Source organism: Onychostruthus taczanowskii, unplaced genomic scaffold (genome assembly GCF_017590055.1).
Source record: "Onychostruthus taczanowskii isolate IOZ18803 unplaced genomic scaffold, ASM1759005v1 scaffold21, whole genome shotgun sequence".
NCBI lineage: Eukaryota > Metazoa > Chordata > Aves > Passeriformes > Passeridae > Onychostruthus > Onychostruthus taczanowskii.
In genome coordinates this window covers 11,515,278-11,543,142 of record NW_024499351.1, presented here as the reverse complement: position 1 = coordinate 11,543,142, position 27,865 = coordinate 11,515,278, and the positions used below count along the sequence as shown (strand labels likewise).

The 27,865-nt window shown below is 43.6% G+C and overlaps 1 protein-coding gene across 1 annotated transcript; it reads right to left on the bottom strand.

Moving 5' to 3' along the window:
* Nucleotides 1-52: 52 nt before the first annotated feature.
* On the bottom strand, nt 53-27,015 carry CMTR1 (cap methyltransferase 1). The gene is made up of 24 exons (XM_041404383.1): nt 26,695-27,015; nt 24,719-24,854; nt 21,065-21,207; nt 20,167-20,325; nt 19,640-19,732; nt 18,827-18,898; nt 17,478-17,572; nt 17,301-17,373; nt 16,905-17,103; nt 14,457-14,575; nt 14,118-14,214; nt 12,777-12,909; nt 11,663-11,842; nt 11,201-11,257; nt 10,193-10,250; nt 9,479-9,547; nt 9,183-9,314; nt 8,563-8,686; nt 7,774-7,864; nt 7,107-7,175; nt 5,641-5,688; nt 4,948-5,060; nt 4,253-4,361; nt 53-2,527 (listed from the first exon to the last, which is right to left on the bottom strand). The coding sequence occupies exons 2-24, from the start codon at nt 24,846-24,848 to the stop codon at nt 2,395-2,397; spliced, it is 2,496 nt and encodes an 831-aa protein (XP_041260317.1). The 5' UTR covers nt 24,849-24,854; nt 26,695-27,015; the 3' UTR covers nt 53-2,394.
* Between the last annotated feature and the right edge of the window lie 850 nt (nt 27,016-27,865).

Here is a 27,865-nt window from a genome sequence, read left to right as displayed (position 1 = left end):
GACAGACACTGCTGGCCCAAATTGTGTGGGAAGCAAAGGAAAGAAGCGCTGCTGTGAACTAAAGGGGCTGTATTGGTAATAGAACATGAAAGCATAGAAGTCAACACAAAATGATACAAAGCCTAATAACAACACAAAATGATACAAAGCCTAATAACAACACATTGTGCAATTAACATACATAAACACTCCCTTCAGCAAGACCTTCCTCACCCGCCCTTCCCAACGTACCCTCATCAGCAGGGAAGCAAGTAGCTTGGTGGCTCATGCTTGCCTTCTTGAAGGGAGATTGAAAATCAAGGTTCAGTGCATCAAAAATAATAAAAGCAAATTAAAATGAGCAACTAGAGACAACTGAGTAACTGAAGTATCCATTCATATCTATTCCTGCAGACTGACCAGGTTTTTTTGTACCCTCTAAGGCCTACACTGATCCTAGTTTACTTCCTTGTCATTCTTCTGTGTGCCAGCCCACAGGAGTCAAAGCTCTGAGCTGAGGACACAACACTGCAAAGGAGCCTGGCGGGGGGAGCAGCATGCATTGCTGGCACTGAACAGCCTCAAGGCAGTCCACAGAGGTCCTCAGAACTCAAACTGCTGGTTGGTTTAAAAAGCCAGCTGTACACAGGCCTGGACACCAGAGGTTGAGGTACTTTATTGCCCACTGGGAGAGATTGCTCCCCATCCCTCATGGATGTGCCTTTGCCAAGACAAAGCTACTAATGACACACCTCTTGTTGCTTAGGGGGAAGAGCCACCATTTCTTTCATACATGTTTTACCAATGTTTTAGAGTGGAGAGGGTCTACAGATCAGCCAAGAGGATGCATTAACAGCCTGCAGTCCTTCAACTGCTTTGACAGACCTGTGCCTAAGTCAAAGTTTCTATGTTTTGCTGCACAGGCTCGGTCAAATCATTCATATGGATGTGGAGAAAAAGACACAGTCTAAACAACTGCTATAGATGCTAGAACTATAGCTTTCTTTAAGGCACAATTCAGACAAACCCCTAAATCATTTTTCTCCCTACTGCCAATCCATGTTTAAAAACAAGCCAAGAACAAACAAAACAAAACAAAAAAGGGACTATCTTGCTGTTTGTCCCAAAGCATTCAACTACGTGTTATCTTCTGATTTATGTGGAAGACTTGGCAAAGTGCCATGGAAGCCAGAAGTGAAGGTAAAACATGCAACAGAAGCCAACTTTGAGCCTGGCACAGAAGTGCATGGAGAAGTCTTGACACAAATGCCATACTGAGAGGAGTTTCCTGGCTCCGTGCCTTCACCTCAGATGCAGTTCCAGAGTCAAATGAGATACAGAGGATTTCAAAGCCTCTCTGATATTTTAAAAGGAAAATCTGGTAACCTTTCCAGTGGGCACAGTCAGGGGACAGAATTGCTTCTTATTAACCTACATGGTTAAAGTCAAGATATCTTTCTACTGAAGCCCTGGGTCTTTTTAACTAAGTTAGACATTCCCATCATTTCTTCCAGAGACTTCAGCATCCTAGCTTTTCTGTGTCTTCCCTCCCACGTCCACTTTCCTCCCTGAAGGTTTAGGTAATAATGTTGAGTACCAAGAATCAAACCACTTTTGTCTCAGAAGTACCATGAAGCACATACACCAACCATGGTACATTTCCACAAATTAGCCCCAGGCTGCTGGCTTGGCGTAAGTCACTAACCTGGAGAGGGGAAATCCTTGTCACAGCAGCTTGCAGAGGTGTGAGCACATCAGATCTATGCCAGGAACTGTACTCATCACCTGCACTGGCCTTTGTCCATCACATATGAATTGCCAGTGGCTAGCTGAGTGCCTTGATAAACAGAAGTGTTGGAGACACCAACAAGAATATATAACTTTTGCCCACAGTTCACCAAAGACTTAACACCCTCCACTGGAGAGTGTAGCCTTTGACAAGGCCAAGGAGACAGCTGCCAGGAGCAATGCAGGGCCGCTTCAATGTGCTGTTGCCCAGCTCTGCCATCAAAACATCTCTGCTCCTTCCCACACTGCAAGAGAAGCAGAAGCCTGGAGAGTTCTGGCACACACAGAGCTCCACAAACCTTGCTGAATGTTTCAATAGGAGCAAAGAAAGCTGCCAGCCCCTTGGCCTCATGCATGCAGGTCAGGATACAAGGACATTAGGCCTTGGCTCCAGGAGGCACCTTAGGTACTCTGGCACCAGGTGCTACCTGGGCTGTACTCTTATATACACTACCAGGGTAAAGCCTCATCCTGTGCCTTCTGCGTAGCACCCTCTGGTTCGATCATCTCCAGGAAATCAGCTCTGGAGAATATCAGGATAGAAGTTGCGGAGCCTTCCCAGTCCCATCAGTCCCTGAAGAATCCAAGCTGGGCTCAGCCCCTCCCTGCACCCTCAAGAGAGCAGGGTTAGGGATAGTGTGCTTGGATGAAAGACAGAACAGTCTCCTTTGATAGCTTCTCTGGATCTTGTCTTTTCTGAGAGTCGTGCACTTTAACACCTTCCCCCCATTCCCAGAAGAGGCGGCTGTAATGGCAGACACTGTGGGCAGAGAGGAGAGCAAGATTAGTTTGGCAGGGAAGGGAAAAGAAAACACTTTCATCCCAAGTGACAGACACCTGCCCTTGCTATGGGAGCCACATAGAAATACTCAGAACAGGTGCCTTGGAAAAGACCAGTGCATTTATTCATTAATTCATTCACCTTACAAACTCTACAGCCCTCAAAGTACAGCAACAGCCAAGCCTAAGAGATTTCCATGGAAACAAACTTGTTAATTCTAGCTTCAATCAAATTCAGTTCTGTATTTTCTGGAAGGAGTCAGGTCACTAGGGAAAAACCCTACCTCCCCCTAAGTTTCTCAGAGGATGAAACTGTCATTGCAGGCAATGGAAAGACCTTAATGAAGAATTCAGAAAGTCTGCCAGGAGCAGCAACCTAATCCCTCACCACATACCTACTATAATCAGTAACAGCTGTCCTATGGAGCTTTGCAAACAAACAGCACTTCCCACGGCACAAAAGCAGCTAGGATCATTCCCTCTTTCCCCTCATGTGAAATAACTGAGCCCTGCTTTGCTGCTGAGAGTTCTGGTCCTGCAATGGCATCTCCCACTCCATCCATCAAGCACAGCACTCCCTCACTGCATCAACACAGTCCCAGCCATAATGAAATCAGAGCTGCTAATTACTGCCAACACAGCAGCCTTTAGTTTTGTACAATTACTGACACTTAATATTCATAGCTTATTTAATGCTTCTGTTCTAACAAAGCAGTACTAGCACAGCAACAAGAGCACATGTCAGTGGCTAATTATAGACATATTAGTACTCACTAACCACAACACATCCTTTCTGGAGTCTCACACAAGCACTCCCTCCACCTCCTCAGCCATTCCTGTAGGTTCATGCTGGCCTGTTTCAGAGTGCATAGGCAGAACTAACCCCACATGGAGAGAAAAAGCATCATGTGCCTCTCCTTTTAAGCCTGTTCTGCCATTCACCACATGAAGAAAGGCTTAAGGATTCTTGAAAGTGCTGCTCTAAGACAGGTAAGGAGGTTCAAACTGAGAAAATCAGCAGTGCTATTTCATGTGAAGTTCTGACTCAGAGGCACAGTCCTGGGTAATGGTGGTAGTGCAGAACATCTCCACCCAGGAGCCCTGAGGCATCAGACTCAGGATTTGCTGTACTTAGGTAATGCCCTCAGTTAATACTCAGTAGATACAGATGGTTTTCAGCAGCTGCAATGTTAATGATTGTCCAATGACAGGCCACTCCATCCTTTCCCAAGAAGCTACTGTTTTACTGTCTCACTCTCTTTAAAAAAAGCTCCCAGCTTCCCACAGGTTATTCCAGAGCCTGGTCTAAATGAACTGGGATTTGCTTTTAAATTAGCAACTTCCAACCATACACGTTAAATACAGAGATGCAGCAAACTACAGTTGCTGGGCTCAATTTCTACTTCCCTGCAGATAGGAGGTTCAGTAACTTGTAGTCTGCTGCAGACAGCAGAATGAATTTGTGACATGTTTGTTATTCATAGCCATTAATTGCAAAATCCATGATTCCACATCAGCAGTTTCCTGAAAGCCTGACAAGGTGCCAGCTCCTGCAGCACACCCTTCTGGTGACCAACTGCACTTGCACTGCAAACGACTGCAAGGACACAGCACTGCAGAGCTCCCTTCCAAACACCCAGGCACACGCACACACACGCTGGCAGACACACACCTGTCCACAGCCTCAGCTCTGGCTCATACTCACTGAAAGGGTGCAATGGCTTCAGGAAGGAGGTTGTATGTCGCTACATTGGTCATTTTGTTGAAGAAGAATTTCTTCTTGCATTTTTTGCTGTATGCCATTGTCCATGGATCTAGCAGAGGGGTTACAGGGATCAGGTAGAAAATAAAAGGGGCGGGGGGGGGGGGGGGGGGGATCACAGAAGAAATAAATCACTTCTGTGCTTTATTTTACTTACACATACAGTAAAAGTAGGAAGGAGGAATCTATAAAGAATAACTGTGATCCTTTCATTACTCCTTTTTCCTTCCTTCTCCCAGGATAACCTGCTTCCCAAGCTGTTCTCTATTCACTGAGAAAAATCCCTTCTCCCTCCATTTAGAAGCTGACATTTGAAACAGGGTATTTCCATATCCTATTACTCTGGAAAACTTTATGAAAAATTATGATCTCATTAAAAAAGAATGTAGTCAGTCATGTAAATAAATGGAATTATCCACACGATAGCTAATCGACCCACAACAGAAAAACTAACATATAACACCCTAAACCTCACCCTAATCCAAGCTACCCTCATAGATGCAAATTACCCTCATTACTTAACCATTCAAATATTGACATTAATTTTTTACCAAATTAAGATGAGCAAGCCTGGTCAGTACTTTTTACTTGGAGAGACAAAGAAAAGTTGAGAGGGAGTGGGGACTCTCTCTTCCTACCGTTCATAGTCCGTACAATGTAGAGTCCTGTGGGCACGAAATGCCGATCATCTTGGCCAGTGTAGGACAGCCGGGGCATTCCCCCTGAACTCTTGATGACTTTCATCTCTAACCTAAATGTTGAGAGAAGGCAATGATAGAGAGTGTTTCTTCCTTTATTGTGCTTGTACACACCTCGTACCACCTGCACCCCCTTCTCCAGAGTGTCACAGTGAGAACTGACAGCACTGCACAGGACAGGATCAAATCATCACACCCTGAAAAACTGAGGTTTTTGCTTTCCCACACAGGCCAAGAGAAACCAGTCAGACCTGTCTAGATCAGGCTGCAAATTGAGTGCTGTGGTGAAAAATCTGTGATAAGCTACCATAATTAATCAAATGGGGTTCCTATTTCAAGTGTGAATTCTTGACCTTTCAAGCCACTGAGAAGCCACTGATACTCCTGTGCCCAAACTCAGGCACTGCTGCTACTCCAACTGTTATGAAGTGCATTGGCCACATCTATGGCATTAGAATGTAGCAGAATGAGGCTCTGAGTGAGCAGCATCTCAGAAGCAGCAGCCACCACGAGCTCTAACAGCTCTGTCTCCATGACCCCACTAGCACAGATCAGAACATCCCTCCCGTTCCTGTGCACCAGTGGCTGATAACCTCAGAGGGCCTTGACATTTTATTTGCACCAATCGCTTACCTCACAAAAATCTTGTCCATTTCTTCCAATCTGTATACTTCCTTCACTCTGGGAAGAAAAGACAAAAACATTCTTTCAAAAAAGTTTAAACTGTGGGGTTTCTTCTGCCCAGCAACAGGGAGCAGACAAATGGTTGGTTTTATACAGCATGAGGTAGGCTCAACTGAGGTTCACCCTTCTTTATCTCTTCTATCTTTATGCTTCAGTGCCTAGTTTTTCCTGGCTTGAGAAAACCTGACACCTGCATGCTCATGGCTGGATTGCTGTAAGCAGCAGATAAATATCCTTGCTGCTAAGGAAACTGTGCATTTTTACCTCAGGTTGACTATACAGAAAAGTAAAAACAGTGAAAGTCAGGTGCTTTTGTTTTCCCATCAGATAAATTGACCAAGGCCAGTCCCAGTCATGTTCTGGCCTCAGCACGCTGGCCTCACAATAAAATTAACGATCTGATCTTCACCATTACTATCCTCAGAGATGCAACAAACTTGTTAGTTACCCTGGAGTAAAAAGAACTTTTTTTCTAAATCAGTAAAGAGTATTTTGAGTCCTCATTCTGTCATTACATCAAACTGGTTTTGTGGTTTTGAGACAGAAAAACAATCAGTAAGTTAAAAAAGCACTGCCTCTGACTGGACACCCCAACCACTCATTTCCCACATACTGCTACAAGCATCAGGCTTCAAAGAGCACAGCAGGAACACTTTAACACCTTTCCACAAAAGCAGCAAATGACCCCTCTACAATCTATTTCCCCAGCTCTCCTTCTCACTTCACCTTCAGCCTTCCCCAGCATTTTGGGCTCCTCCAATTATTACAACTGTCTGTTTGTCATTAGGCAGAGATTCCACTCATTACCTTTCATTAAGCCATCAAGGAGAAGATCCTCTTTCCCTTCCTCCAGATGTTTTCACAATATTGCTGCACTTCAGCTTGTGAATGAGAAGCTGTTTTGTGCATGATATGTAACTGATGCCTTCACAGTGATGCTCTTATGCTACACTGCATTAGAATTAATGAAATAGAAGGCCAGGAGAAAACCAAAGCTGAAGCCCTTTATCAAGAACTTTCCTGGGGGTTGTAACTAAAGCCTCGTCCTCAGAGGTGCTGGTCAGTCCTGCATTTACTAACAGTCAGCATCACTGTACTGCTGCTGACCCTTCAGGGCAGGCAAGGACAGAATTCTTTGCAATGATTAAGCTCACTGGGTGCTAGACCTACAATCACACATATTTGGAATCAACACCAGCCAATCCACCTATAATGAAAATATAACTGTTTAACATGTGAAAGGAGGGCACAACTTCTCCATTAACGGTATTTACCTTAAAAATATAAAAAGCTTTTAGCCTCTTTCATAACATAACAGAACTATGAATTTCAGCCTGTAACTTAACTTCCCTTCATGTCCTCCAACACACTGACAGCAAAGCGAGCGAGGCTGAGGGGAAGGAGGTGGCACTCACCGGATGGGGTTCATATCTGGCCGGCTGGGTTTAGAAACAGCTTTGACAAACTTCTCTGCCAGCCGAATCCTGAATGAACATGGAAAGAGAATCCAGCAATTTAAGGAGGCCTTTGGCACAGAAGGTAGGTAACAGCTTCAACAGAGTAAGTGATTTGACAGCTCAGGACATGCAGACTGCTAGGCAAATTGGTCTAGCAAGACTTCTTCTCACCCCACCCTCCCAATTCAGTGCCCAATGATACTGCCATTACGAATGAGTCTCCATAGCTTACTCTCTAAGTCCACATGCTGTTGAACACTGATATATTTATCAGGCTAGCAGGATTAGCAGAGACATTATATCCCTGAGGAAGGAAACAGAGGGGCTTGTTCCTTTTCTCTCAGCTCATTCCCAGAATGGTCAGTTTACCCCAGCCGTGCCTGGCTCACCCTACGCTAAGAAAGAACCTAGAGCTGCCTTCATACACAGAGAAGATACAGTAGGAAAAGCCTATATGTACTTCAGTTCAGAGCAGCTTCATTCACAGTTCATCTTTATAGCAGTGTTTCAGCTGAATGCACTTGTCTCCTTGTGCTAAGCATTCTGCTTAGCAGAATAGTCTAAACACTATTTCCCAGTCACTCCTACACATGTACAGAAAAAAGCTTTTCCAGAACCTACATACCTCTGGTTGAAATGCTGTGTTCGAACATCATTGCCATTCAGCACCAAGACATCAAGGATGTGGATGGCACTGATTTTTCGCTGGGCTTTCCAAGGAGGGCAGTACAGAGATTTAATATTTACACTGTTGATATTTCAGCTTTGATTTATAGCCTGTTTTTTGACAGGACATCTCTTCTAGCAAGAAGGCACCTTTCCAGATATTAGAAACACACAAATTCCCTGCTGCCTGTTATATGGGAACATGGCATCCTCCAAGAACTGGTGCATCTCAAATACTCAATTCTGTCTTAGGGGAGGGAGAGAGGGCGGGATCACAGCTGCCATTCACCAGCTATCTGTGCCTTATCAGGTATCACAAAGCCCAGCACACTACAGTATCCTTGTCTGAGGTGCAAGAGGGCAGGGAAACTCCCAGGCAGCTGGGATTTTTCACCTTACACTGTAAATATACCACAAAGATCTTCTCCCCATAGCCTGCAGTCACTACAGTACAGTTATGTACCCACAAAGCCACAGACACACTAAGTCATGGTGGCAATGTCACGTGCAGCTCCACTTAGAACAGCAACACATCAGGTCCAGAGTGTTTTCAAAACAATGTTGAAAGCTCATATTTCTAGGACTAGACAGAAAGGAGAACTTAATCCAAAATAGTTACTCTTAAGATCATATACAAAAAAAACCCACCTTGTACCCAGCACAGATGGAGCATTTATTCTGCAGTATCTTGGAGAGATTAAGTGAAACTACTCTTTGTATCACAATGATAAGATAGAGTAGGCTCCTACCTCTCCTTTCAGCTCATGAACAATCTCCACAGAGAGAAGAGTATCTCGTGGCAGCTCAGTTTTCAAATCCAGCTTTGTCCAGCGGTCTGACTGGCGACCACCCCAGGTGTAGATCTGTGATTTCTGTACATAAAGACAGAGTCAGATTCAGCCAAGGCTTCCTGAGGGAAGGGGTGGAGAAGAGACCTCTAACTGCAGAGCAACCCTCAGAGAATCTTTTTGTCCTAGGCTATCACAGGCAGTTTCTTTGTCCTAAGTTTTAAGGAAGAACCTTAACCTCTACAGCAAAGGAACAAAACCACCAGTTCTAATCTACCAGTGACTTTTCACACCCACACAAAGAACCAGAAATAGAACCTTTAAAAGGACAGTGAAGATAATTAGAGACACTAGCAGAAGTGCAGATCTCTGTGTAGGCTGAGATTACAGAAAAAGGGTTAATTAGTGTGAAAGGCAGTGACATCAGGAGTAAGAGACATAAATAACTAGCAGTCTCAGGTACTGCTGATGAGGATGGGTTTAGGCCTTTAGGGACAGAAAAGGATGGGATGAAACTGCAAGGCAGAATAGCAGCATTGAAATTAATCAGCAAGACTCCCAGACTGTTCTTAGCACTTACCCCTAACCCCAAGAGGAACTTCTGCTCACTTCCAGACACCATACACCGGTAATCTAACACTTGGCGAATTTTCTCCAGTGTGCTGGAATTCAGAGGCGTGGGTTTATAACTGAAGGTATCAATGTCTGTGCCCTAAAGAGCAAAGTATGGAAAAGGCAAGATAGACACAAAACATCAACAGGCAGGTAAACATAACTTTACATGAAGCAATAATCCAGGACTACCTTCTTCATCCCTTAATTCCAATATGAAAAAAAAGTTATATTTGTATGAAAGGACTCTAGGCAAGCTCTCACCTGAATCAGCTCAAAAAACTTGGACTTGGGATCTGAAGATGAAGGAGCAACACGAGCCTGATCAGGAATCTGAATACAAATCCAAACAATTGATACTGAGTGTTATTCTTTGGCACATTCAAAGGAACATTTCTGGTTTCAATATATGACAGGACATTCTGCCCCTGAAACCCCTGCTCTTAGGATTTGAGATCAAGAAGAGATGTCATGTTGCAAATAAAATGTCTCACGTTTTGTAAATTTAATGTAGGCATACCACATCTCACAGAAACCAACCAGCAACTCCAGAAAGATTTAGTCTAAACCTTTGATGTCATGCATGTTTTGATGAAATATCCTTTCATCAAAGACACACCATCATCCTGTGAAAATAACTGCCACATCTATGGCCCCACTGCGGTCAAAAACTTAGGAAACACAAACTGCAGACTCATAAAACAAGACTATTTAGAGAGCTCTGCTGCTTGGGATCTAGGTGCTGAGTTCACTCTGTGTACAGTGAAATATTCTCAACTGCAGAGAAGCCTGCTCAGTTGAGCCATACACAATAAATCAGGCACATCCTGTTTGATTACATAACAGCTTGAAACAGTTTCTGACTTTCCCACAAGACATTAAACCTCTGTCTAGAAAGTCCATCTTTACTGCAACTCCACTCTAGTTTCACTACAGCAATGACACCTTCACAATTTGCCTGCTTGACACCTTACTTACCCCCCATAGCTGAAGACACTCCTTTCGGATTTCAGCCTGCCGTGGCTCAACCAGCGTTCTAAAGAAAGACAGCAGACTGTTAAGATGGTGAAACATCCTTGATCTTGCAGCATTATATATCCCAGCCTTATAAAATGTGGAACTTTCATCATCTGGCTTGAGAACAACAAACATGAACTGCTCCACAACGGGTTCTATGAAAGAGGATGCTGTCTTCCCTCCCCAGCCTCCAGTTCCTGTGTTTAGCTTTGGTCTGCACTACTGACTATCAGCCGTCACTTCATTCCATGAAAGTACCACTGGGTATAAACGTTTTCAGTAAGTTATGTATTTGTACAAACTTATGCTAATCTCCAAAAGCTGGGTACACAGCTCTACATAAGAACAACAGTGAAAACCTGCTGAAGGCCATACAAAAAACAGTGTCAAGGTAGAATCAGCTCTAAGACAATTTCTAACTACCATATTCACTCAACTTTCTACCACATATTATGCCTGAATAACACCTGAGCAGAAAAAGTATAGCAGGGAAACATTGCAATGGCTTTAGTTTTATGCAAGAAATTGATGTCAACCTTTAGGTAATTCTACGTCTGTAACACAGATGTTTTGAATTGCAAATGGAAAAATGAACAGCTATGAACCACACTCGACTTGGATGGTCACTGTTGAATTGAAAATACCAGCTGCAAGTTACTTTTCTGCTTACATTCCAGCTAAGAAGCAAGCTCATTTATGGTAACTGGAAATCATCCAATGCATGGAAGCCTTCCCAACAAGGATGATAATAGACTATCAATTTTCAGGACTACTCCAGACACCCACACATCTCTGCAAATAATTCAGGTGGAGAACAAACTGAGCTACCTAAAAGCACTTTTCACTTTCCTATCTACAAAGGCCAAAACAGATATTAGCTCAAATCAACAACTTATTAAACAAGGGCAAAACAATTCATTAATAGTAGGTTAATTCAGTCTTCACCAAAAGGCAGAGGAATATACTCACGTGTCTTGAACAAAGGCACGAATTTTGGCTAGTGCCTTTATCTGAACTTTGCAGTGGCTAAAAGAGAATAAAAGTTTTAGTCAGGGAGCAAATTAATCGCCATCAACATTGTTCTACTGTTTCAAACAAGAAAGAGTGCTGAGACAACAGGGGGAAGCCAGTCTGATTCACAGAGCAATGAGGGATCTTAGCCAACATATTCAAACTGACAGGAAGATCACTGGAACAAATTAGGCAGTACTTTCTTTTCTACACAGTGCTCTGAGGCCAAACAGTCACTGACAGTAATACAGAATTTCTGTTTGCAGAGTTCCCCTGTTCTGCTCAGCCTCTCAGAGAACGAAAGCACAGCAGTGTGGCAGCATCAACAAGCACTTCCATGAGTGCAGGAAGTTACACCCAAAAGCTATGTTAAATGAATCTGTCTACAGCCAGCAGCCTTCATCACCCATAGTAACTCACTTTTCATTGGACTGGACAACATAATTGTAGAAATCCTGGTTGTCTTTGATCACGTTCAGTGGGACGATAAGATTCACATCCACGTCAGAATTGCGCAGCTGGTTGAGTCTGATGTTCACTGTGAAGAGGTAATCCCGCACATCTTCAATCCCTGACTTCAGGCCTTTGCACACCACGTACCTGCAGAGCAAGGCAGAGAGATCAGTTCTTTCACACAGCAAACTTTTCCGCCACACTCCCATTATGAGGGGAGCTTACCAAACCCCAGGAACTCTTTCCTCCTAAATATCCTTACAAAGATGCAAACTGACCTATCACTGAGTCATCGTACATCTTCTAAGCTCTGAAAAGACAGGGAAATGCAATCCTATGTAAACCTCCCATATATCTCCCTCAAGTAGCAAACCAATTCTGAAATTGACAGGTACAATGAAAACACAGATAGTATCACAGAATCATAGACTGATTTGGGTTGGAAGGGATCTTAAAGATCATCCAGTACCTTCAAGTGGTGGAAGGCCCCAGTTAGGTCACCCCTAAGCTTTCTCTTTTCCAGGCTGAAAAATCCTAATTCTCAGCCTTTCCTCATAGGAAATGTGCTCCATCATTGCAATCATGTTGGTGCTCCTCCTCTGGACTTGCTCCAACAGATCCATGTCCATCCTTGTGCAGGGGACCCCAGAGCTGGATGCAACACTGCAAGATGGGTCTCACCAGAGCAGAGTAGCAGGGCACAGTCCCCTCCCTTATCCTGCTGGCCACGCTGCTTTGGATGCAGCCCGGGATACAACTGGCTTTCTGGGCAGTAAAAACACAGTGCCAGCTCATGTCCAACCTCTCATATATCCTCTGGATTCACTGAAACCATAGTTGTTTCATGCAAAACAAGATTTGTTACATATCCAGTTCCACAGCTTCCTTCCCATAACAACAATTTGGCAAATATAATCTTTACCTTGTACATAATTTACTGAACATCTAAAATGTTTCCTCCTCCAAGACAGCTGCTAATTGAGGCAGGTCACAAAGCCTACACTAGGCTTACCCAAATCCATCTTTCACTGTATTCAGAGGATTGTTTTCTTTAGTACACCCTCATGCTCAAGCATCTCACCTCTCCGAGTTAGCAGGGCGGCTTGTCACAGGTTTAAAGATGCAAACTCTCTCAAAGCAGCAATAGAGCAGATAAACAAGACCCACACTGAATGGAGTAAACAGGTCAAAGGTTTTGCAGACAAAATGTCCTCCTGTAAAAAAAAGAGGAAGTACACTGATGCCAGCAGATAATAGGGAAACAAGGAGATACCAAGCACCTCAATCCTTCTGCAGAACTAGTAACAGAATTTTTGTGCAATTAAACAGCATCCAGAAAACAGCTATGAAGTGAGCCAGCAAGACTTCATGAAACATCTTCCCTATGTCTCTGCAGAGAAGAGAGTAAAGCATTCCTTTGGCAAGCATCTAATCAGCATGTAGGCTGTCTCACAAGCAAACCTTCTATCTGCCTCTCATCCTCCCCTTCCGGCCCAGCCTGTGCCCTATGGCCTGGCAGCATGTATCCCAAAGCCTCCAGGGAAGAGGAGCCCTGATATATGCAACAAGGAACCTCAGACTAGAGGAGAAGACTAATAGATGTTACCTAAACAGAACAACTTGCCATCTAGAGAGAAAAGAGTCTGTGTTGCCCCTCTCCTTCAAACAATATTCCCAATTTCCTCAAGCAAAATGCAGGCATTTTTTCAGAACTATCATCTACCCATGTAGAAAAGACTTAAAGAAAGCTGCCCTTTCATCATATCACATGTAAGACTAGTAGATCATTGCCTCAGGTTCTTCTAAACATAGGGCACAAGATACAAATTATCATTTTGTTACAATTTGTCTTTTATATCAGTGCCAAGGGCTAACTAAACTCAGTGGAAGACAGGAGCCATCAGAATCAGACACAGTGTAAAGTCCATCATTTAGCAACAAAGAGGGGCAGCTAAGACAGGGTAAGGCATCATTAGCTCTTATCACACAGATGGCAGATTTAAAGGAGAAAAGCCTTCAGAAGCTAGAGGAAAGAAAGAACTGGATAAACACCACTGTTCCAATCAGCTGGGATATTGAGGAAGTTGGTCCAGCTAGTGCCATAAATCTCAGGCAGGCTGTCCAGTTATCACACTGCATGACCTTACCCCAAGACAGCTACATAACCCAACAAATTAAGTGTTTTAAATTCATGTATTTTAGTTATACTTTTAATCAAAAGCAAAACAGATATAGATTAGCTTATTTTTCTCACCAGATATCTTAGCTTTGTGACAACCATCTCAGGACTTATGCGTACACATTCAGTTCTGTGCAACTCATGGCAGAGCAGACTTCAAGGCACTAATAAAAATTGTACAGCAACATTCCCCAGTGCCACCCACACCTTAGAGAAGGAGGAAGATTAATGGACAAAACATACCTGTCCGGACAATGGACAGTGCTGTGAGGAACTGGCAAAGCATGAGTTGTTTGCTTAGGATTTCTTGCAGATTTTCCTGACCCTCCACTGAGAAACCCTGCAAAGTGCATAGCATATGATTAGTATCTCCACAAATCTGTTGGTCAAGCAAAGGATTCTGAGGAACTAAATCAGGGAATCACGATCATTTCTGTTTAAAGTAAAAGAATCAGCACCAGGAATTGTAATGGCAAGGCCTGTAGAATTTCATATTGTAACTACACATGTCATTGTATGCAGACAAAGGTGTCTGTTTTGTTGGGTTTGTTTTAGTGCAGGAAGAAAAATAAATTAACTAACCCCATCAGCCATTAAGAAATGCACTCCCTTGCGATCAGTATTATCCAAAACAAAATTCTGGAAAGCAGTAATGTTCTCTGATCGAGTGATGTCTCCATCTCCATCAATCCCACCCTCTCCTAAAGAAAAAAAGGAGACAATCAATAATACATTTGCAAGTACAAAAGATCAGTATGTGCAGATGATCTATTGTATTCAATCTACATTTAGCTAGAAATTACAAAGTCATTGATAGGTGAAATAAACATTAACAAAGTCCCTTGTCCACTACCAAAGATGCTTTTTAATTCAAAAAAATTATTCAGATTGAGTGGTCAGGGGGCTGAAACAAGAGCATACAGTAACCATGCTCAAATGATGAGTTCTACATTAGCCTCAGCACAAGACAAATAAAGACTATTTGACAAAATAATATTCTCATCCAAGCAGGAGTGGCACATAGCTGAATCTACTGAAAATGTAAGAGTCAACTTCACTGCACAGTTCACCTGTTAAAAACACATTATTACAGACAAGGCAAAATTCTCTATATTGTGCATTTGTAACCTTCTACTAAGAACACAAATAATTCCAAAGGAACATAATAGTCTATTTTCAAGCACAGTGTAATTTGGGCTTTACAAAAGCAACCCCCCCCGCCCCCCGCCCCGAACAAAAACATGTGAACAAATTTATGAAGGGAGTAGGGAAAAAGATGTAGGATTTGTGCACAAATACTTGTACAGTTTTCCCGTATGGCTCTTTTAAAAGAGAGCTACAAAGTCTCCCAGCTGGTGTTTTAGAAAGCTGACCTAAGGTGTATTCTAGAGCTCACCAATTGTGCCTCAAGTAAGGCTGAACTGTTTAATATTAGACCCTGTAAATCTTCTACAACTACAGGTTCTATTACCTCAGCTGGAGGACTAGAAAGCAGAAGAGATGAGGACATGATATGGTTTTGATAACCAAACTCCTCACAGCCATCCTGTCAATAAGTGAAGTGACACTGGAATTCTTTACCATTCTTCACAACAGAAATATCATGTCAGGCTACTTCCTTCCCATCAGTGGAAGAGTCTGTACATACTTCACTAGACTTTACAGCATAACAGAAAGGGATCGAGAAAATTAATCAAAATCATTGGGCTATTAATTTTTCCAGGTATCTCCTCCTCTCCGTAACAACAGTTTGCCGTGAACTATGAAGATCCAAACACCATTAGAACAAGGTGTTTATCTGCCTTGCTGCCCTTGCCATGAACTTTAACTAAGACCTAATCCTCAAGTGCTACTAACCATTCTCTAAGAGTTCATAGTCATATGCCAAGAGTGTTCATAGTCAGTGTCAAGAGTGGCAGCCAACAAAAGTCAGTGGTGGAGAGGGAAAAAAACCACACAAGGCACAACAACAGAAAAGCACACCCTCTACAAGACAGTTTCTTTTATACAGTCTGAAATAAGAAGCACGAATACTAGCAATCCTTGGATTTTCCCTGCTAGTCCTAAAGGCAAGGCAGATAGAGGGCTCAAACACATCAAGATTAACAAGTTACAATGCACGATATGAGACGCAGCAATTGTCTGTGTACACCTGTTTAGTCTGTCTCAAAGCAAGGTAAAACATGCTAACATAACAAACCTCCTTGGATTAAGCAGCTCATTTAGTCACAGTGATTCAGATACAGCCTCTAGCCCAAATCCGTTTTGTTTATCTTTACTAAGAGCCCACAATCAATTATGAGAGCACAGCTAGGAAGGTCTGATACAGAAACATGCTGACAGTCGGGTAAATGAGGTGTCTAACTCTGGCTCTGCTGATAGATCTTTGGGCACATTGGGAGGCTGAAGCACGTCTCCCATAAGGATAGACTGAACACTGAGGCTGTTTAGCCAAGAGAAGAGAAGGCTCTAGGGAGTCTAGGCACCCTTCAGTACCTAAAGTGAGCTACAGTAAAGGTGGGAAGGGACTTATTATCAGGGAGTGTAGTGATAGAATAATGCATAATGGCTTCAAACTGAAAGAGGGTACATTTAAAATAGACATTAACAAGAAATTTACTCAGAGTGATGAGTCACTGGGACACATTGCCCAGAAAAGTTGTGGATGCTCAGTCTAGTTCATGGCTAGCTTGGACGGCACTTTGAGCAATCTGATCTCATGGAAGGTATCCCTGTTCACAGTAGGGGAGTTGGTCAGCTATCAACTGCTACAATGAAACATATTCCCAGACCAGACAGGTAACAAATACAAATGACTGAAAAAATGAAAATTACTTGTCAGTATTACTCAATATGCAAACTCACCAATCTCAACCCTTTCCTCCAATGACAGCCCGCTTCTACCTTGCAAAATGGTTCCCTAGGCTTCTTCTAGATCCCCCTGCTGGAATCAACACCAGTCCTGCCACTAATACAGAGGCTGCAGCATGAGCAAAAACATCCGGTTACACTCATGGGTGTACTACATACCATAATAAGGTTCAAAGAGCTCACTGGAAGCAGAATAGAAGTCCTCCAGTTTAAAATCATTTGGTCCTTTCAAGGTCATGCCAAATCCTTTCGCGTGCCACTTCCGCCTCCACAAGACATATTCAGAGAAGCCTCCGGGACCAGCACACACATCAGCAAAGTAAAGCAGCTCTGCATCATACTCCTTTATCAAAGGCACCTGCAAAAGGAAACTGAGGAAATTCTACTGACCCATAACAGCTCCCATCAGTCAAACCACATACACCATAAACTACACTGCTCAGAGGAATCTTTCAAGGACCTGTTTTCCCAGCTAGTATCCTAAAGATTCTCCTTTCTTCCCACCTTCCACATTCTCTGAGGAAGCACTGCTATTTGAAAGTTAGAGGAACTCACCCCGTGGCAGTCCTTAGGGTTTGTAAACATGTAGTCAAAGACGTGGTCCATATTTGCCATCTTCATTGCAGCCCTGTGAACACATAAATATGGCCTTGTTAAGTTTCATCCTTGGCTCCCACAGCTGAAAATGGACATACATGGGAAAGGGATTACAGTACCAGACATTCTACAAACCTGTTCAGGAAGAAAGCTCCACGGATCATCTCATAGGGGTTAGACCTTGTTCGGGCTCGACGCATTTCTTCTCCATCCAGCTCATCAAATACACTCTGCACAAACATAAACAAAGCTCAGCTGGACCTGGCACAGGCTGGAGGGATGGGTAGGCATCAGCAATTCCTATCTTCCTCTCCTTAGACAGCAAACTCCATGCAGGATTTGGTTCACCAATACAAAATGCTTTTCTATCTCACAATGATATTTACTCTTATTCTAAGCCACCTCAGCTCTTAAGCAAATTTAATAACACTGAAAAACTCTGTACTGATAGCTCCAGAGCCTGATAATATGGTTAGCCACTTCAAAAGCAGTCCCAGCCTAAAGTATTTCTTTCACATATATATACACACACTCTACTGCAGTATACAAGGGCATGATAAAATTGAGGAGGGAAGACTGAACAGACAAGAAAAGAAGGGAAGCTCATTTCCTCAGTTTATCCAAGCCTTCAGCCTTTCAGTCGACTAAGGGAGGGTGACTGCTTTCTATCATCTCCGAGCCGGTTTTGGCTGGGGTAGAGTTAATTTGTTTCATAGTAGTAGTTTCATATTAGCTAGTATTGAGATACATTTTGGATTTGTGATGGTAACAGTGTTGATAAGATAAAGATGTTTTTGTTACTTCTGAGCAGTGGTTGAACAGCATTGAGACCTTTTCTGCTTCTCACACCCCCCTGCCAGCAAGTAGGTGGGGAATGCATTCTTGTGGAGTTTGGAGGGGACATAGCTGGGACAGGTGACCCAAACTGTCCAAAGAGATATTCCATACCATACCCCATAATGCTCAGTATGTAAAGCTGGGGGAAGAAGGAGAAAACTGAGGACATTCGGAGTTATGGATTTTGTCTTCCCAAGTAACCCTTGCATGTGATGGAGCCCTGCTCTCCTGAAGATAGATGGCTGAACACCTTGTCCATGGCAAGGAGTGAATTAATTCCTTGTTTTGCTTTCCTTCCATTGAGTGGCTTTTGTTTTACTTATTAAATTACCTTTATCTAAACCTATGACTTTTCTTCACTTTTACCCTTCCCATGCTCTCCCCACACACGCTGGTGGGAGAATGGGTGAGCAGCTGCAGGGGGCTCAGCTGCCAACTGGAGTTATACCAAGAAAATCTCTCAGAAGGCTGAGGTTCAAAACAGGCTGCTGAACAGATAATAAAAAACAGGATGCTAGGTCATCCCAGTGACATCGAGGTGACAGAGGACATTCTGAGCTCTTGTCAATTACCTAACTACTCAATCCTCTTTATTTATCTCACCTGCTTCCCCAAAATTTTAGTTCCTCTCTAAAAAGGGGGCTCACCTTGCACTGCAGGACATTATGCAAAAGCTCTTCATTACAGAACTCTGTTTCATCTTCAATCACCAACTTCCTCTGCAACAGGACAAGAGCACAGGGAGCAATTAGCAAGCATGATATTGTCATTTCAGAATGCAGCATGTACCAATAATGGATGAAGGCTGCCAATCACACACTAGGCTGTATCAGCAAAAGCATGGCAATTAGGCTGAGGCATTTTCTCCCGTGTTAGGCATCTTGAGATCACATATGAAATACTGTATCCAGTTTAAGCACTCCCCAGTATAAGAACAGACATGCTGGAACAAAAGCAGCAAAAGGGCCACCAAAATGACAAGGGTCAAAAAGCATCTGGTGTATGACAAAAAGCTGAGAACAGTTTGCTCAGAATGCAGAAAGGGAAATCCTATTGCTGTACCTACCAAAGGGACAAGTCCCTAACAGGAGGCAAAAAAAGACTGACTTAGGCTCCTAGAGATGTACAGCAACATGACAAGAAACAATGGACAAAAGCCACATAAAAAAATGCGAATTAGCCATATGTAAATTTTCTTTTGTCATTTGGGTTGTCAAACACTGAACAGATGTCCAAACAGTCTGTGAAGCTTCCATCCTTGAAAATACTCAAAACTCCATTAAACAAGGCCTTGAGCAACATGATCAGATCTAGCTGGATCTGCTTTATGCAGGAAGCTAAACTAGCAACCTCAAGAGCTTGTTCACAGTTCATGCTATTTGACACGGCAACTGTCCCATCCCAGGCTGAGTACTCCTGCTTTGTCTTAGTCTGGTAAGTACCAATACACAAAAAATTACCTTCCCCACAGTCATCCACTCCTTCAGCTCCTGAGCATCTGGGATCTCCGTGGTACACTCAGGGCACCAGTCCACCTTCTCATAGGCACTAGGCTGCAAACACAAGTCATGGGAAGAGCCAAAGATGGTTTTACTAGAAAAATATAAAAACTAATTGCTCCCCAAAAGTTTGTCTCCCAATGCTAGCATAAGGGGTCATACCATGACTTCAGTGCCAACTGTAGAGTTTTTTCCTCCTGGACTGAAAGATGTCTTCTTTATTTTTAAAATGAAAAACAACCTCAAACACCTCCACCACAAAAAAAAAAAAAAAAAAAAAAAAACCAAAACAAAACAAAACACCTCACCACGTTCCCCTTTATTAGAGTCTGAAAATCAAGGCAAAACAGAAGTCAAGTACTCAAAGTACAGTTTAGAGACACCGGAAAAGATACAGCTGCCAAGAAAAAACACAGTTTACACATTCTTTCTCACAGTTTTTGCTGAACACAACAGGAGAAATGGGGCTTAAAACAGAAAGTACTTACCTCTGGCTCATCCTGCCAATCAATATTGAGCTCCCCATCAAATCCTTTGAGGGTCAAGCCAAAGCCTCTCCTTCCCTTCTGATTGGAGGCCTCAACAATATCTTTCCTGCCTTGGCCATATTTTCCCAGACCTTCTCCTTCCCGGAAGCCCATCTTGGCCTATAAAGGGAGCAAAGGGAGCACTCTGAGGCAAGCAGACTTAAGTTTGTGTACTACTGCTAAGGTCAAAGAGTAGTGCAGAAAATGGCACATCACCCTGAAGTGACTTGCAGGCACTGAGCATTTTTAATCTCAATTGTAGCTTTCAGGACTTTCAAGTGAGTTCACTTCACTGAGGCAAGATACAAAAAAATTAGATCTGAAGAATGATGTTTGAGATGACAGCAAATTACAGAAGGTTCAGTAAGGCGGGAAGAGCCTGCTCAGAGAGAAAAGTAGTGAGGAGTCTGAAGCCATGCATCACAGGGTGCAGTAAGCATGGATGGCTCATAAAAAAAGGTGTTGGTATAGGAAAAAATCACATTGTGATGATATTCTTTGTTGTGAACATGTATTCACATACATTTCAAATACCAGTTAAAAATCCATGTAAAACTCAGAGGAGGAATGCAAGACGCTGCTCCTGACACACATACCCATCTCTTAGGTTGAAAGAACTATGTTCATTATCTGCTAGTTTTTCAGGCTTTTCTCTTGGTAAATTTTAGCAATAAGAGAATAATAACAAAAAGCGGGGATGCAGTCAATTTCATGTATGTACAAGACAGTAAGGAAATAAAAGACAGAGAACCCTGATACAAAGAGGATCAAAATCAAAGTATTTTTTTATAACAAACTGGTCTTTTCACTTTGCTCTCATCAGTTCGTAACAATTTTATCCAAAACTATTTTGACCTACCATAAGCTTTTGGGAGACACTGTTATACATTGAGTAGCGAGATGAAGTACCCTCCACAAGAGAGTCTTGTTTGAACTCATTGCTGAAGACTGGTCTTTTTTCATCATTCTCACTGTCAGACCCACTGGTGCTACTCGAAGATTCTGAAAACAAGCAAAAAAGTGAGAATGAAAATAAAAATCAAATGGAAGAAAGACATCTCAGTAATCACATTAGAACATAGTGAGACTCATTAAATCCTCCAAACACACAGAGGACACTTCAGTGTCTCAAATGTGTTACAGGAAGCATGCAGGTGTAATATAACACCCTGTGCAACCAACACTTGGTTATCTTCCCTGTTGCCTCAGGGACACACGCAGCCTCTCTGACCCCATGGATTCCAGGCCCCACAAAGGGCTGGGCAAACCCCATCACACAGCAGAGCAGCCACAGCATGACTACAACACTACTGTGGTGTGCCTGACCTTCACAATGATCCTGAGGAACTGAGAAGGTCCACAGGGATTCCCTCCTTAGAATAGTGACAATTACACCCTGATGAAACATTTTGAATTTTCTTCCATATGCTATCTAACCGCAAGTGCAAATCCATCCCTAACTTAGCCAAAAACTCACATGGAGTACACAGGCATCTACCAAATGGCCAACACTGCAGAAAGAAGAGAAAGCTAGATTTATTATACTTCAGTTAGACCCCCACTATCCAGTTAAATAGCAAGGATCCCCAAGTTCACTGCAGCAAGTGAGACAGTTTTTCACCACTAGAGTTTGCAGATACATACAAACTCAAGTGAAAGATAAGGCCAGAGGACACCAATCTTCTCTAAAATACCTTGAGAGAGGTTTGAGAATGAAAATAAGTCAATGGTTCAGTCAAGGTAATATCAACATACATAGCAAGCACTCAAAATAAGCCTTCCTCAGCAGAAACTGATGCACCACAACCTTCATGGGCACCAAATAATGAAGCTCTGTCTGTGCCCAGTTCTACCTTGTGCAGCGGCTGACCTTAAGGTGTGTCCCGGCTAGCTGCGGCCAGCACCGCCGGCAGCACGGGGGCCCTCTCCCGATCCGGGGCTCGGCCAGGGGAGCGCCTAAGGCTTTCGCCTTCAGGGACGAGGATCCGCGGCTGAGAGAGAGAGAGGGCTGCTAACCCACACAACCATTATAACAGAAAGGGGTGTAAGGAACAAACCAAATCGGCACACAGCATAACAAAACACAATACAACCACCTTGGGATCTAGTTGATAAGAACCTAGGCCTGTATGAGCTGTATAGTCCTGACTGCTGCTCTCCAGCTGTGAGTTGCCCAAATCTACTTGCTCCAGGCAGGATGTAACTGGGATCTGGGCAGGAATCATGGTAGTCTCATTTGTCTCAGCCTGCTCTGTACCAGCTGGGTGCCCAGGGAGGCCCTACAATCCAATGAGTCCTGTTTTTCATGGGGTAATATCACTATGAGGATGAAGCAGTGGCACAAGTTTCTTACTACAGCTAATTCATACAGACTACAGGAGCAGCAATCCACAGCAAGCACAGCCATGCCCTGTGTTGGCCCTCTGCCTCTTGAGCTCCCCTGTTCGCCAAGTGCTAGAAATAATTCTGTGCTGCTTTGTACAAATAGGGGGAGTTGAACTACAAAAGTTGTCCTGATGTAAAACAGAGGGTTGTTAGCAGAGTTGATCTTTTTCTGTTTATCTCTTAAGAAGGAATAATTTAGCACCACAGAAGAGCTAAAAAACCCAAAAGATATTATAATACTTAAAAAGAAGGATTGAACTTTTCTTAGATTTGTCTAATTTAAGAAAAAACACAGACTATTTCTCTCTCAACTCACAGATCTCTGCATTTTCCTGTTCTGGAAAAATCAGTGAAGTAACAGGAAACAACTGAAAAATCAGCAAAAAAAGGCCATTACAAGAAAGTGAAGTAAAAATGAAAGACACCACCGTAAAATACACAAGTGCAGTTAAAACCCTTTCAGTGTGCCTTCAGTGCTTGTTGCTGAGCAATCAGTTTTTAAGATTCAGCACTTGTGTCCCCACACAAGTACTACATTAGAGTTTTACACTATCAACATTTGAGGCTTCCAGCTCGAGACAAGGAAGGTTATGATTCAACCTGTGTTTGCAACATTCTATATCCATCTTGATTTTCAGATATCTATCACGACATATATTCCTGTTTCTTTCACAGAGCTTTTACCTAAGAACACACTCGCACAGGATTTTTGCTTTAGGGTCAGTTACTGCTTTCTGCTTCTTCGGCACACAGTTTCAATTAACTTTTAAAGCTACCTGCTTTTTAACTTTTTGCTAACTGCTACCTATCTTATTTTCTAGATACTCATAAAGTGCCTTAAACACAATTACCTACTGCATAAGTTTCATTGGAGTCCCTTTACAATTCTTCTTGTTTTTAAGATTTGCTAAGCCATGCTCAGCTGAGAATAAATCTCAAATCACTTCTTTCCCCAACCTCCCTTCTTTCATTAGAAACCACAATGGGTGTAACAGACTAATAAACAATTAACTCTACCCAAAATATTGTCCTTGAACTGTATCAATTTGTTTCTTAAACACCAAGGCTTACACCTGTTTTGATTCATGTATGAACTCAATAATCACAAGAGGGGGGAAAATGAAAAAAAAAAATCAGTTTTAATTTTTTAGCTCAGCCCTAAGTGCACAGAGCATTCCCTACCCCAGCTCTCACATTCTGCACCTCTGGCCTCCTCCCTCACCTTGGGCCTTGTCAGACAGGTACACACACTATACCCTGCAACTGCAGCTACTCCCACACCAACCCGCTCATCTTCCACACACACCCCCTTCCATTTTCACAAGGGAAGGCTTCTTTATGTGTTCAGGCACTTGGACAATTCATGGCCATGAGAAATCCTAAGACTCTGACATAGCAGGCACGGCAGTGAAGTAACCTGAAGAGAGAGTTTAAAGTGTCCCACAACAGTGACACCAATTGTATAGGTCACGTGCCTCATGAGTCTGTGGTACATCCCAACTCCAGGTGAGAAAGCACACTCCAAGAAAAAGTAGGCAATGAGTTAACTCTGAAAAAATCTTTCTGAAAAGAAACACCTGTGAGCTCACAACTCTGTCCCCTGGCGAAATCACACTGAGCCAGCACGAGAGATGGTCCTACAAAGTAGAAGCCTCAACCAACTGGCCCCATGGTATTCATCTAAATTTCTCCTGTCTGCAGAAATGTGGTAAGACTACTGATTTCTTTCTTCCTTTTTAAACAAAATTATGATGCTTCTTTATGGTGTAACACTCACAATGCCTCAGTACTGAGTTTTCAAACCAGAAATAACTGCTGAGACTGAAAAGATAAGTATGACAAGGATGTTTAGAGCTTTGGATCATGCACGTCATCTCCTTCAAATCCAGTTTTCTACATCTGAATTCATACAATTCCCAGATTAAAAGGTTTACCTAAGATTTTTAAAAAGCCTAAAATAATTCACACCAATCCAAGGTTGTGAAAAGAAATAATGCAGCTTTTTTTCCTAAAGAGAGAGTACACCCTTGAAATTCAGGCTATCAATTAGGATTCAGGAGATGTAGGCTCAGTTCCTGGTTATTATTTACATCCCCTGCAGCAGCACATTCCAGATCTCCAACCTTACCTTGAGTAGTATGGTTACTAAATTGATTTTCATCATCTGAAGTAGAACTGAGGGTTAATCCCAAGTCTTCTATCCTCTTCTTTTGCTTATTTTGGGGGCTGCTAAATTCGGGTTCTGTCCTTCTCTTCATGTTTTCCTGAAATGCAAGAAGAAGAAGAAAGAAGAAGAAAAGGAAGAAGGCAGAAGGAGAAGGAGGAGGAGATGATTACACTTGGCAAACATTAAGCATAACTTTCTGTAATGCATAGCAGCATGGTGGCATAGATCACATTATGCTGTTCAGTATTAGGCTTCTCAATTTAAATGCCTTGAGGGAAAAGTCTTAGCTTCTTTTCAACTCGCCTTAGTTAGACACCTAGTCTAACTAATAAAATGGGAAACTGATATGGAAATTTCCCTATAACTTATGAATTTCAAATCACTTCTACAACCTACTTATCCCCAAATGCAAGCAGATGAAGTCAACCCAGATGTACACAGTTAAATAACTTAAATATAGGGCAGTTCATTACTACTATTGAATCAAAGATTCATTTTATCCAAACACACTGCAAAAATGTCAGATCCATCTAATGGAGAATATGCAAGGTGGAACCAATTTCTCACGAGACTCCAAACAACTATGACCTCACCTCTGCAAATCTTAGTTAATAAAGGAGCTTTTCTGCACAACTTTTATAGTAGAACTTTATTAAATATGTGTGCTCAACTTGTGTGTGCAGTTGTGTTTTTCACCAGGAATCACTGGTAAAATATCCAGCTTCTGTATGTGGCTGAAAAATTTTGCATAAACTCAGAGAAATGTCTAATGCTTAAAGATGGATGGCCTAGAAGCCAACTTGGAAGGCTTGCAGAAGACAACAAGCAAGGAAAGTGAAAAATTTAAAGGCAAAAATGTTTATCACACCAGCTAAAACCTCCCTGCTACTGAAAAAAAAAAAAAAAAAAAAAGAAACTGTACTTTGATTAGTGGTTATTATTCTACATAGGATTGTTGGGCTATAAAAGATGCCCCAGGTCACCAATTCAAACCTTTAAGTTATAATTCAAACCTATAAGTTATCAAACTTATTTCCACAAATACATACAAGGCAGCTTAAGGCCAAATCCTTTATTTATCCCCACAACTGTGACTGCAAAATGATCCCACAACCTCACTGCACTATGGCTAAGAAATCTTTTCCCTTCCACTAGAAGTTCTATTACTGACAACTCACCTTTATCAGCTCTTGTCTCAGTTGAGGGTTTTGGTTTTCTACCAAAAAAACAAACTTTTTCTACTCGGTGACTTCAGAGGTTTTCTACCCTTGTTTATCTCTAACAAACCAGCCATTTTATATTTCTTCTGAGAGAGCCAAATGAGAGACCAACACTCTCAGCTCACTCTTGCCAGCTTCCTATCAAGACCCCCACCCTCCAAACTCCACTAAGGGTCCCTCGGTGCACCTACCTTCCCGACAAATTTCAAACCATGCAAAATTAGTCGCAAGTTAGGGACACCCAACCCCCCAGGAGCCCCGCAGCTGCGAGGGAAAGCCCACCCATGCCCCACAGCCCCCTTGCACTGCAGCACGGGCCTCTCACAGAATCATTTAGGTTGGAAAAGACCTCTGAAGTCACCGAGTCCAACCCATGCCTGAACGCCACCATGGGAGCTAGGCAATGGCACCGAGTGCCACATCCAGTCTTTCCTTGAACACCTGCAGAGATGGTGACTCCACCACTTCCCTGGGCTGTCCACTCCAATGTCTAATTACTTCTTCTGTGGAGAAATTCCTCCTGCTGTCCAGTCTAAACCTCCCCTGGCGCAGCCTGAGGCTGTGTCCTCTTGTCCTGGCTGCCTGGGAGAAGGGGCGAGCCCCTCCTGGCTACGAGCTCCTTTCAGACGGTTGTAGGAGCGATAAGGTCTCCCCTGAACCTCATCTTCTCCAGGCTAAACACCCCCAGCTCCGTCAGCCGATCCTCACAGTACTTACCCTCCAACCCTTCACCAGCTTCGCTGCCTCCTCTGCCTCTCACCGCCGTCACACCGCCCGCCGCGCAGCCCCGGTCCCAGAGGCCGAGCCGAGACCCCCCGCAGGCGGAGGGCGGGCAGCGAGGGCACGGCGGGAGCCGCCGGCGGTCGCGCCCCGCGCTGACCCACACACGACCGGGCTCGGCGGACAGCACCGTGCTGGAGCGGGCGGCACTCACGGCGAAAGCGGAGCAGGCGGCCGGCTCCGAAGGGCTCGGGCTCGCAGGGCGCGGCGAGGGGAGGACGCGAGGCCGCCGCCGCTGCCGCCGCTTTCGTTTCCCCGCTCTGACGCGGCGCCGTCACCGCCCCCGGCCCGCCCCTGGCGCGGGGCCTCGCCGGCCGCCGGCGCGCGGCAGTGACGCACCGCCCGCGGGCCGGGCCCCTCCGGCGGGCCCCGGGCAGCCCCGGCTGAAAACACCGGAATTGGGTGGAAAACGCTGCACAGGCTTAATAATTTGTAAATATATGGATACGAAAATGTTTATCGATCGTGTAGCGTAGCGGAAGATAGGAGTGAGGAGTGTTTTTAGGCTGGAGAAGAGGAGGCTCAGGGATGACTTTATCGCTCTCTACAACTCCCAGAAGGTCGCAGCCAGGCGGGGATCGGCCTCTTCCCCCTGGCCACCAGTGCCAGGACAAGAGGACACAACCTCAGGCTGCGCAGGAGAGGTTCAGGTTGGACAGCTGGAGGAATTCCTCTATAGAAAGGATGATTGGACATTGGAATGTGCTGCCCGGGGAGGTGGTGGAGTCACCATCCCTGGAGGTGTTCAAGGAAAGACTGGATGCGGCACTCCCAGTGCCTAGCTCCCATGGTGGCGTTCAGGCACGGGCTGGACTCGATGACCTCAGAGGTCTTTTCCATCCTGATCCTGGGAGCTGTCTTGTACTTTGCATTAAGCTCGAACCCCGGGGACATAGAGCTCAGCACACAAGCCTGAATGCTTAGTCTCACAAAACCAAAGCGAACGCGGTAGTATCAGGGACAGGAGGAGCCTACATGGGAAGTGTAGCTCATGGTTATGTAGTTGCTGTAAACTGTGTGTCTAAATAGGCTGAGTTATGGCAGGACGGAGGATGAGAAGGAAGTAAAACTGACTAGTCAGAGCATAGCTTTGGGAAAGAAAACCTGC